We start from the raw sequence: 12906 nt of genomic DNA on the forward strand, positions 1-12906 counted from the left end.
AAAAAAAAAAAATCATAAAAATTGGGAAAATATCAGTAAAAATTGGTAAATATCCGTAAAAAAACCACGAAAATTTTCCATATGGGCAATTTTTCATTTAATTTACAATAAAATCGTGATTTTTTGGTGAAAAAAATCATAAAAATTGGAAAAATATCAGTAAAAATTGGTAAATATCAGCTCAGAAAACCACAAAATTTGAAAAATAAAAAAAATTCACTTAAATCACCAACGGTTCATAGCCCGGTGATTTTTTCAATAAGGGCAATTTTTCATTCAATTTACGATAAAATCGTGATTTTTTAACCCTTGAAAAAGTCGGCCATATAAAAAAAATCACGATTTCCTGATTTTTTTGTTGATAAAATTGCGATATTTGCAACACTGTTTACAATCAAATATAATTAAAACTAAGTTTTCATTAATGGTGGTTTTCTGTATTGGTGAAAGGAGGGGACTGTTATAGACCCCACTATGGCTCAAGTCCCTTCAATGACATGTGATCCTTATGCGTGTGCTTGTGGGCATGTCAGTATTGTGATGGTTTTACAACCAAATGTGATTAAAACTAAGTTTAAATTAATGGTGGTTTTCTGTATTGATGAAAGAAGGGGACTGTTATAGACCCCATATGGCTCAAGTCCCTTCAATGACATGTGATGCTTATGCATGTGCTTGTGGGTATGTCAATATTGTGATGGTCCCATTCGCGTCCTCGTATCTGAAGTGGGACTTTTGTAGTCTGTGAGAGGTGTCTACGTCATTGGATATTTGAAGTTGTACAACATCAATGGAAGAAAGCTTTGAGGGTCTTGAAGATCTAGGTATACAAAGTAGTAAAACATGGGAAAGTTCAAAAACAAAAGTTATACTGAATAGGAGGGAAATTAGAGTGATAAACCAATATGCTGCAGCACGATTTAAGAGTCTTGAAGATCTTGGTTTACAAAGTAGTAAAACATGCCGAAGATCAAAAACAAAAATTATACTCTTAAGAGAGAAATTACAGTGAAACCAATATGTTGAAACTTGAACGCCCATAATAGCTAATTTTGATTGCTATTATCTTAGATTTTTGTTTTGTGTTTTGTTGGGGCTTTTAATGTGATGACAGATTAGGTCACCTAATTTGTGTGTTTGGAATCTCAAAAATAAAACTCAAAACAGTATCTGTGCCAAAATAAAATAAAAAATCACTATTAAGTTCAATAAAGATGATTAAGTAAAGATGATTAAGTGAATCTCTTCAAATTTAGTTTTAAAATTTCAAAATTTGCCAAATTAAGTATCAAAACAGAATATACATATATATGTTAAATATTAATATTTTTTTTTGTATTTGGAGGAATTTGACAACTGGGCTGGTCTCATATTCTTGTGATATGTAGTCGATTCCAACTGTTACCACTATAACCTCTAGGTGTCTACAGGCTACATATGCCCCTTCCATAGTCACAATCTGTAGGCACAGGTGAATCGGAGATTTGAATATCAAATCTCTTTACACATAACACTTCTTTTCATAATCATTACCAATTGAGCTGCCCAGGGACTTATTTTAAATAAATTTAACAAAAAATGAATCTCAATATTAATTTGTGCAACTTAGAAATATTTATACAGGGCATTTTAACAAAAATAGTTTTGTTTTGTTTAACAAAATTCACCAAAAGCAATGATTAAGAATTCAGATCGCATCTAGATGACGAGATTTATCATCGAATTCCTCTTGCTTGTCTAACTCAACGGTCTGGCCTGAGAACCAGAATTGGTGAGGAGTCAAGGGTCCTAATAGGACTGGAACCAGATTCATTAATAAGGAACTGGTAACGTTCGTTTTCATGCTCTTAGCTGTTCAAACGAGGATAACAGTTCCCCTTTCTGATCACTTACACAGTTTTGTTTCATTGTAACGATGGTTTTAGTATTGAAAAAACTGGCGGTACATGCATAAGACACAAGATGCGTATACACCTCAGCCTAACAAGCCCAAACATACTGATGCGTTCTAAATCTACAAGCACGAATATAGAATTAGACGCATGCAACAATGAAATTCATGCAACACAGGACTAGGACACTGTTCAGTGCGAAAAAAAGCCAAGGTCTAGTTATCATCTCCACCCAAGTTTCATAAGGACAATCATAGTGCCAAAAGGCTAACGTACCATTTATGTTGCGTAAAAATAAAATTTGAGATCAAATTTTAGCCCATAACAAGACAAGTAATGTTAAATGAAAATTTTGCCAGTCCAGCATCCAATATTCAAACTATCGACCTTGGAGAAAAATGGAGCTTCGAAGCTTTGTTTCACGCCACAAGTCCTACAAAACACAAATATCAGCTTGGCCAGAGACAACTGGTCAAGATAATGATCCTAAAATTACAAGCTAAACTGGGATTGTCTTCAACATTGCCACAATACTTCAATTTACCTCAATAAAGCTTTCAAACTATGCGTTGTCAATTCTTAGACTGAGTAGACCTCATGCTTGCAACAACTGGGAATCTTTGAATTATTCATATATGGATATTCTCCGAATTCTTTACAAACAATCGTCCTTTTGAGCTTGCAATATTACAAAACATAGTCTTAAATTCCCAGCCAGAATCTTCCAAGGATCACTGGGCATATGAAAGAAACCCTTGGACAAGATGTTAGGAAGAAATATTAAATCCATATAGAATGCAAGTAGGGCTTCATTCTAGTAGACATCCTTTAGTTTACAAATTTTATATTGAAGTTATATAGCATCGACGTTACATGATGATACATGAAAATGAGTTGAGTTTTCAAAACAGAAACACATTAGAAACATGACCTCTCAAAATTGAGATGGGAAACACAATATATGTGTATGTGAGATGGGAAACACAATATATGTGTATGTCTTTTATAACTAGTACATTATATTGAAATTTTGAAAGAAAGCATCATTAATAAATGAGCACAAATGACAAACATAAATGATAAGCATTGTTCTCCTATCGTTTATATTGGGATCTTTATCATTAGCATTTCTGTTTACCAATACCTTGATCTTCTAGGGACATCAATGGACGCCATCTAATTTTGACGACTCTGTCTAATCCAAGTTTTATATATGGTAGAAAAAACTTAGCGTGCCTAATCAATGATTTTGGCTTGGGTGAAGGATACATTTTTGCTAAGGCTATGATAAGGGAGTTCAACAATAAACACCATCAACAGCAAGATACATAAAGGGCTTGATGTTCTTGATTAAATTTTAATCCTATAGCCTCATACATGATGGAACAAATTGAAAATGTAACAATCTTGCCAATACTGAAATCTTGAAAACTGGTGAGTCTATTAAATTTTGAATTGGATATGAAATTCTACTTTCTCCATATAAACTTTGATAAAATTGGAATCACTCTCAAACACCCTGAAACAATTAATGATAATGTTACAGATTTAAGCAAAAATCCTAAATGGGAGAAAGATAAAGGCAATGCCGGCTTTTGCTATTGCGAACACTTCGGTCCATCATAATTAATAAACTGAATCATACTGTGAATTAAACCAAGTCAAGATAGGTAGATTTCATGTTGGAAACGTTTCGTAAAGATGCTAGTATGGCTTCGAAATGTGTTTCTATCCATATGAAACACGTTTCCCACATATGGGATCATCTGTATGGCTGAATATGATTTTCAAGGTTGCAGCACACGTGTTTCCATGTTTCCTTATGGAAGCGAGCCTCGTATGACCTTGTACTAGATGTTTCCTGCGGCATAGTCTAGCGTTCTTTTCAATATTCAGTTGAATCCTTTTTCTCCACCTGTCATGAGCCTGTGTATAATATTTGTGTTAAATAATAATACCTCATCGGCGGTTCTGATATTTTACAACGCTACAGTGTGCATACCAATACAGTGGTCTGATTTGTGTGCATGAAAGAGAAAGAGCACTCTTTTAGAAATATGATTGAATTGGAAATACACGAGATGATCTGCATAATCATAAGATGTAGTTATACCGACTTCGCCATTTCAAGAGGTTGTGGGCAATAAATTGATATAGGAACCCATATTTTGTACTTATTTCATATAAAGAAAGTCGAATGTAACACAAGCCGTGGATGAGAATAAAATTTTCCATAATCTGAAGCGTAACAATTTGGAACACTGCCTTTTGTTTGCAACTCCATAAATAGAAAAAGCAAATGTGTAACGGAAAATATATACTGATATTTCGAATGTATTACGTCATTTCACAAAGGGGATTTTGAAGAGAAGCCTTGACATACAGGCCATACTGACATCAGTTTCTAGCAAAATAATTACTGCAAAGAATTCATGCAGTATTCACAGGGCACATAAGATGTCAGCATTATAAACCCTGTAAATGGCTGAGGAGAGTTAATCCATGTGTAGACAAACATTCTATGCCGTGTATAATCATTTCAGTCAGCATTTGGAGCAATCTCCCTTCTAAAATAGATTACAAGCTTTTTCTGGCAACGTGAAAGAGTGAACACACAACACTTATTCCATAATATCCTGTTGCAAAAGCAACACTCACTCCATAATCTTCTGTCAGAAACATACATTGAACTCAGAGTACTTGACATAACTGAACATACATATGTACAGCCACTATATTCTGTTGAGAATATACCCCAAACAGTTTACAGAGTTTCAAGCACTACAACGCATTTCAAGCACACCATTATGAAGAGTTTGTCCCTGCTGCAAATACAATAATCACTATCAAGCACTACGACGCATTTCAAGCACACCATTATCAAGAGTTTGTCCCTTGACAGTGTTAGGATTATCTAGAGATCATGCATTATTCATTAAGCAGTTTGTTTTAATTACAACTAATATGAGAATAGCAAGCGTCCTTGGCAGATTATGAAGTGTATAGTTACAACTTTTCTCATAATTAGTGCTTGGTAGTACACTTGTATGCCGAGGAGTTTTCAATGTGGAAGCTTGAGATGTAATCTCCTCGAGTTATTTGCATTTATAACATTTCCTATTCTCATATTTAGTGCTTGGCAGTACACTTGTATGCCGAAAAGTTTAAGATGTGGAAGTTTGAGGTGCAATCTCCGCTAGTTATTTGCATTCATAACATTGTGTGCATACAGTGGTTCCAACCCATATGAATCTACAGGACATCTAAAATAGAGTTTCTTCCTTGCCGGAACCTCAAGTTCATATATTTGCCCACGTGGAAAAACTCAAGATTATCCATGTTTATGTGGAAGCAAAAGGTCCATTCATGGATTCATAAAAAATGGGTTTGCTATATTGTGTATCATGGTAGGAGCTGTTCATATATCAGTATGGGACAAATTTTTGAGATGTGATACATGAGAGTCAAAATACTTGGAATCCTCAAGAATGATAAGAGTGCTTTGACACATTTGAGCTATAAATCCATTACTTCATCTCGTTATGATGTATTTATTTTCTGAATTAAGGAAATGGAAAATTGTTAACAAAGAAAAATGAAATATGCAATAGAACAGATTCAGTCTCAGGTCAGAAAATGCTTGAATGGATGGCACTGCAAATAAATGTGTTAAGAATGTGAAAGATGCAAGAAAGAATGTGAAAGATGCAAGAAAGTTGTCCAAGAAAACAACTCGAAGGACAGAAAACAGTTTTTATATTTTATTCAATTTTGTATTTACCATTTCCATTATTTTTTAACTCATTTTCAGGTGCAAGTTAATAATAATAATAATAATTTAATTTTAAGGTTACAGCCAAGCTAGACACCAAATTGATGTATGAGGCCCTATTGTCTAGAAGAAAGGACCTTAATTTGACTGCTAAAGTCTATAGAGGTGTACATGCTCTACCCCTCTGGATTTGAACCTGTGACCTGCAAAAATTATGGGTACTTTCTTGAAAACATCAGACTTCTCTGAAGGCAAACGTTACAATACAGTAGACATATTTAACTTCATGTATAATAAACTATGAAAAGCCAGGAAGAGCACGGGAAGATGACAGAAAAATAAGGTGACATAAACTGCCTTAAGTCCAATAGAGTACGATTGTATTAGACCATACCAATACAAATTGGACTATTGTGAGTATGAGAAGAAAACACCGCAGACTAGCCCATCAGATGATGTCTTCAAATTCTAGAACTAGTCTACAGGTGCCGCAATCACAACCTAAACTTATATTCGACACCCGTTCTTTCCAAATTTCCTCGCCCTCTTAACACTGAAGTTTTACACCAGGTTTATATCAGAGCTCTATACAAGGATTCAGTAAGAGCAGTCTGTGACTCTGTTCAAAGATCATAGAGGCAAATTAAAGAAAAAGAAAGCTATAATAACCAAAGTAATAAGTTGGAAAGAAAATGCACTAAAACAACCCACAAGCAAAAGTCAAATAACAATGCCGTAATAATATTTTATGAGTACAAAAAAATGAATAATCAAAGATTTTAAGATACAGACCTAAAGTTCACGTACCTGTTTTCAATCAGTTTGGTTATGCATTCATCAAGTGAAATGAGAAAAAGAAACAGAAGAACCCATTCTTAAAAACATTAATCGAACGCATTCTTACTTTCCTTCTTTGACTTCTGTATGTATTGAATCTGAATCTACATTTCAAATGATTCATCATGTCAATGAAAGTGAACGGTGAACATTTTCATAAACAATTTTGCCCTTCACTATAAGCACGAATCTTATCACTTTCGGTTCCAGGAAATCATCCAACTAAAAAGGAAAAGGATAGAATTACATAGAACATGATGTACTCTAAAAGGACAGTAAAGGAAATAGGGTCGTTAATAAAAAAAATAGTAGGATCCAAACCATATAAAGTTAGATTTCTGATTTTAGAGTAGCATTAAATGTCTATTACCCCACATGCAAACCAAAATTTATCAATGAATTAATAGTGGATGACACCTGCAACTCTCGGGTGCCCATCTCCTCGCAAATCATATAGATGTTAAATTCCTGACGCACACCGTGGATTAAAAAATGTGGTCGTATATGGAATGGAAGAACAGATAAGTTCACAAAGAAAATATAATCCAACTACGTGCAAATTCAACTATCAACAAAGCCTTAAATATCCATTTAGTTGAATTCATTACTTCCATTGCTAAGCATGTAAAAGCAGGTAACATACTATCCGTACAAATACATCCAAAAGTAAAGAACATGAAATGACAAGCATTAACATGTCTTTGTCCAATGAGAAAGAAGGTAGTAGTAGTAAGGGGCAAAAATAAAAAACAATATGATAATAAACACACGGATCCATATGAAACCGTAAGAAAACGATTTGCTTTGAACTTAAATACAACTGTCTATACATAATCCAGAGCTCAATGACATATAGCATAAACAGTTTAAGTTGCATCCATGGGTGGTAGCCTATGGACAAGCTCCTCTTCATACCTGGTGGTCAGAGACCAATTGAAACCATTAAAGGTGAGAGTAAATGTAACATCCAATTGGGCTGTTGGGCTACAATTTTGTAATGCTAAGAACTTCTTTATTCGGTAACTTTAATTAATAGAAATAAAGAAACCCCACATAGATGATATGAGCCTGATTTGAAATCAATTCTGTGATTTAAAAAAGTATCACAGAAAAAGCCAGAGTAATAGTATTGATATGGCTAAAAATAAGAGCCCTATTTTTTTCATTTAATATTTGCACGGGATTTCTCTTGACAGAACATTAGAGCAGCCTCTTAGATGGAGGGCAAAGATGATCAACCCTTACTATACTACCTCTTATCTTGTGCTTTCTGTATTTTCCACAAGCAGAGAGAACAGAGTAGTCACTTGTCAAAAAATACAGAATTAGCAGAGTGAAGTGTTCTAGTGGAGAATACCCTTGAAAGGAAGGTGCCTCGTCAATCTCGAGAAACGGTGGAGAAATAAGCAGCTTAAAGCAGTGTTAATTTTCTGAGCTTGTGGTCGTTCCTTGGCTGAGCTGATCTCAGTATTGTCATTAACACAAAGATGAAAATCTTACCAGTTATCTAGCAACAATGTAAATCCTTGCAAGAGATTGCAAGCCCTTACAAGTCTAAGCTTCGAAAAATACAGAACAGCAACAGATTGACGAGACCAAGAATCATGACGAACTCAACAACTCATTACTGCACAGTTATAAACAAACACTCCAGCGTGCCGCTTGACTGCAAGGACTTTCCAGTCTATTGGCCTCCCAGCATCAGAGGTAGGCCTCCATGAATTCACTACAATGCATTCACCTTCAGGTCCTCTCTGCCCACCAATTACAATAATCTCATTACCACAGGCCTTGAATGCTAGACCCCAACCATTCGTTGAATCTGCCCTCACAGGCAACCTACCCACAACACTCCATGTGTTATTCTCCTTGTTATATTTCTTAACTTCATTTCTAGAATACTCAACTGCATATAGTTGATTATTGACTACAGCAACTAATGGGGGAGCATGTGTCGCTCTGTTCCCTCCAGGGAACATGTCACGTATCCTTCTCCAAGTCCTTGTTTGAAGATTATACTCTTCTCCACATGTCAGGGAAACTGTGGGGCTTGACATGCCTCCTATGACATAAAACTTCCCGTCCATGAAAAAACCTGAACAGAGTTTCCGTGGAGAATGCATGTCAGGCAGAGTTTCCCAAGTGCCTTGCTCGGAATTATAAAGCTCGGCAGACTTGAGCACAGTACCATTCTGATCACTTCCACCTGCAACTATGGCTACCTCTCCGTAGCTGCTTGAACCGAATAAACAACGAGGACTAGCCATCCCTGGTCCTCTGGCCCAACTATGGGTCAATAAGCTATACCTCCATATAGCAAATCCAAACACTTCTCTACCGAAAACAAGCAGTTCTGTCCCAACTGCTAGAGATTCCTTATCAGCATAATTAAAACATTCATCAGATGGAATCCTAGGCAACCTCATCCACCGCTGTCTATAGGGATCAAAAGCCTCCCACCCTATCAAATTACACATCAGGTAAATCCATTGCTCTACTATGCCGAGCCTCCTTCTCAGGCGATAAAGATAACCGCATCTGACAAGGTAATTAAACCTCTTGTTTAAACAAGCCAATGATCCATAATCTGATCTAGAAGTCAATGCAAGGCAATCCAAACCTAAGTCATCATGAAGACCAGGAATCATAGAATCATGGGTTCCCTCACCTTGGTTTTCAGCATCGTATTGCTCACCTTGGCACCTGACCCTCTTCAGAATACCCTTCCTCACGTCCACAGAAGTCCTGATCTTCTTATGATCGAATCCCGGAGGCTCCTGGAACATCATTCTTTTCTCCATTTTCTCATTGTGGTCTAAGTCCTCGATACATGCTGCCGGCTGGTAATGCTTCTTCCTCACCAGCTCTTGTTCGGGTAAACCGGACATAATGCAACTCTCCGACTCCAACATGACTCGCAATTTTCCTGCAGATCAATAAACATGATTATCAGTTTCTTCCTTCATAAAACATAAAATAAAATTCAATTTTTTTAATCAAACCGCTATTTGAAAATGGAATCAGAAACATGCGAAATTTCCTTCATAAAATATCAAATACAAGACTATTTTTTTTAAATACCTGAAAACGAATTCAAAAACATCTGAAATTTCTGGAACAAAACTTTAAATACAATTCTAAATTTTTTAACCAAATAGGTTACTGAAAATGGATCCAGAGACATAAAAAAATTCTTTTGTAAAATAATAAATACAATTTAAAAACTGATAACGAAATGCGTCCTTGAAAATGGATTCAGACACATCTGAAATTTCTTGCATAAAAATTTATACACAGTTCTATTTTTTTTTTTTTCAATCAGATGGCCATTTCAAAATGGATCCATAAACACCTGAAATTCCTCTCATACAACATTAAAAACAATTTTAATCAAAAGGGTATTTGAAAACCGATTCAGAAACACTTGAAATTGCCCTATAACTCCATCATTGGCCATACCCTCCAATTCTTTGTTCCTTGGCTCTCCTTCAGATCAACGAACTCGATATATATTTATATATATATTTTTCTGCGTATACCACAGTCGTTCTCAAACGGGCATCTCCAGATCACTAATCTCAACAGAATTCTCTCACAACCACACTTGAGCTATTTCAAATGGACATCTTTAAACAGAATCCCCTGAACATACCTCTGTGCTATCCCCACCAATCCCCCAAACATTTATTTTTTTTTTTTCTAATTTTTTTTCTAAAGTGGGTATCTCTAAACAGACCTAAACACCTCAAAACTGCTCCCAAAAACTCTACTCACAAACGATGTTACAGCCTATAGTCCTATTCTGGACGGATTTCCGCCGTTAAAACGAATCAAAACAACAAGCACAGAGGCCCGAGCTTCCCCTGTACTTAAATGCACAAAAACTCCTCGTTCTGGGACCAAAATCCTTCGTTTTTTGCCCCCAGAAAACCCTATTCCCGATACCAATCGAACTGAATACCCTCAGCTCGAGCGATCAAATGCAGTATGAGGTTCCTCTGGGTGGATCTGATGAGCCCATTACGCCATCCTCCTCCCCCCTTCAATCCTCCGTCGACCCACAAATCCCCACCGCACGGTTACGCGCACGGTTTTCGCCCTTGGACAATAACCTCACGTGCATTCCTCGCTTACTGGCCGATTTTACTGCGGGTGAACGGTGACTTTTTCACGTTACTCTCTCTGACGGACGGTAGCCGGCGACTAGATGCCGCCGGCATGACGTTGACATTCTAAACAAAAGTTTTAGTGCCTATTTTTGTTTATATTTTAATTTATTGTGATTTTGTGACCCTGTCGTTAGCGTTTCATGATTTTTACAATCCTCAAGTGATCTAACAATAATATTGTAATAAGCTATAAGTTAGATTATGGTTGATCCATGAGAGTGACCATTATCTTATCTTAGTTGGTAGGAGGGCTTAGTGCCAAATGGGTTTTGTTGGTGAATGAAAGGAAGGTGTTGTTAGTGGATCCATTATCTTAGTTGGTGGGAGGGCTTAGTACCAAATGGGTTATGTTTTGTTGGTGAATGAGAGTAGGGTGGTGTTATTGGAATAAGTTCACTATTAAAATAAAAATGTTATTGGAATAAGTTCATTGTATGGAAAAGATGTTGTTATTAGAATAAGTTTATGAAATAGATGTTATTGGAAAAAGTTTATAACCCAGAATAGAGATAGAGATTATTATTGAAATAACTTTATTCCGTAAAATAAAGGTTGTTATTCGAATAAACTCAATTAAATGGTAAATACAACTTTTTTCCTGTAACTATTTGGATTTTGAAATACAATTTTAAATAATTTTTTGAAATGATAAATTAATCAGAATCCAACTATTTATTCGATAGAGAGAGTTCTTTACTGCATAATAGAATGGGTCCTTGTTTTTACTTCATCAAAGTTTGATTTTGAGTTCATATGTTTATTTTTGTGATTTGTTGTGTTTTTTAAGGGAATCATCGAATAATATAAGTTAACATGGTCATTTATTGGAGTGAAAGGTCATACACCATTAAGTGCAAAATTGATATCCCCTTATTATAAGCAGTTGAATTAGACATTAGAAAGACTTAGTCAATAGATTAGTTGATGAGTGTTATTTAAGTAATTGTGAAAGCACCATTTAGTGTAAAAACAATGGCCCACTTCTTGATAGGTGTTGGATATATGACATTGAAATGACTTCTTGACAGGTGTTGGATATATGACATTGAAATGGCTGAGTCATTGGATTAGTTAATGCATGTTTTTCCTCAAACAATGAAAGAGAATAACCAAATTTTATAGCAAATGGATTCTTTATTCCTTTTTTCCCCGAGTATTTTTTGGTTATAAATCTAACAAAAAATTGATTGAATATTGTAGCTACAAGTTTTGGTTGCTAAAATTGCAAATGGAGTTGATTTTTTTTAAACGAGGTCTAGAAATCCATATATAGTGTCATAATTTGCAAATAAACATGTTTTCATTGTCAAATATTATTATTTTATTGTTAGATTCTATAAAATTATCATATAGAGAGGGGGGTTTGCTACAAAATTAGATGAAGAAAGGCTAAGGGTTATATTTTGGTTGTTCATGTGAAACCATTGGGCACTTGGTCACATTTTATATAGATGGTAGTTGGTGCAAACCCATCAATGCTACTCACAATATTTGTACTAGTAGGAATATTAAGTGAGGTATGCAACAATGACAACCAACCTAGGGGATTGACCTCAACACCACCTACATGAAACTCATGCACTCAACCACTTGAACGAACCCACCAGGCTAAGATGAGGCATGTCGCAATGTTGTCCATTACATTCACCAATATAGACACCCTAGATCTATTGAGTATCAAGATTAATAAGAAGAGCTTTAGTTGAAATACCTCGTTACTTTAAAGATTCAAGATTAATATGAATTTATGCTAGTTTAAGTTTTTCATATTATTTTTCAATTACAACACTAAACATTGAACCTTTTATCCTATCTTACTTTATTGGTGTCACATGTGATGATGTCTTCTACCTTGGGTTATTATAAGGTGTTGCTTCGATTATTGTAGTAATTCAAGATTTAGAATTTGTTATTTTGGTTATTTAATTAGATTTGCTTGGATATGGTGTTAAATATAGAAGTAAATTAATAAACAAACTCAATCTCTTTTTTAATTGAATTTTGTCAAAAGTTATAATTCTACTTAATTAATAAGAATTTTAATTCTAAAATTTATTTTGAGGGGTTTTAATTCATTTTAAAATTATCGAAATCATCATAATTATGGAAAAATAGATAAAGTGACAAAAGCTTCACCTTATCACAAAAAATAAAACTTTAAAAAAGATCGAATTTGTCCACTTATTAAATCAAACCTTAAACTTTAAATATATAATGTTACTAATGTATAAAATTA

The 12906-nt window shown here is 34.9% G+C and overlaps 1 protein-coding gene across 1 annotated transcript; it reads right to left on the bottom strand.

Moving 5' to 3' along the window:
* Positions 1–7573: 7573 nt before the first annotated feature.
* LOC149225962 (Galactose oxidase/kelch repeat superfamily protein) lies at positions 7574–10621 on the bottom strand. Its single transcript, XM_089377352.1, has 2 exons — positions 9961–10621; positions 7574–9427 (listed from the first exon to the last, which is right to left on the bottom strand). The coding sequence occupies exon 2, from the start codon at positions 9411–9413 to the stop codon at positions 8115–8117; it is 1299 nt and encodes a 432-aa protein (XP_089233478.1). The 5' UTR covers positions 9414–9427; positions 9961–10621; the 3' UTR covers positions 7574–8114.
* Positions 10622–12906: the final 2285 nt, after the last annotated feature.

This window comes from Pinus tabuliformis, chromosome J, assembly GCF_031772625.1.
Source record: "Pinus tabuliformis cultivar Carrire ecotype Pingquan chromosome J, CPIR1, whole genome shotgun sequence".
Classification (NCBI taxonomy): Eukaryota; Viridiplantae; Streptophyta; class Pinopsida; order Pinales; family Pinaceae; genus Pinus; species Pinus tabuliformis.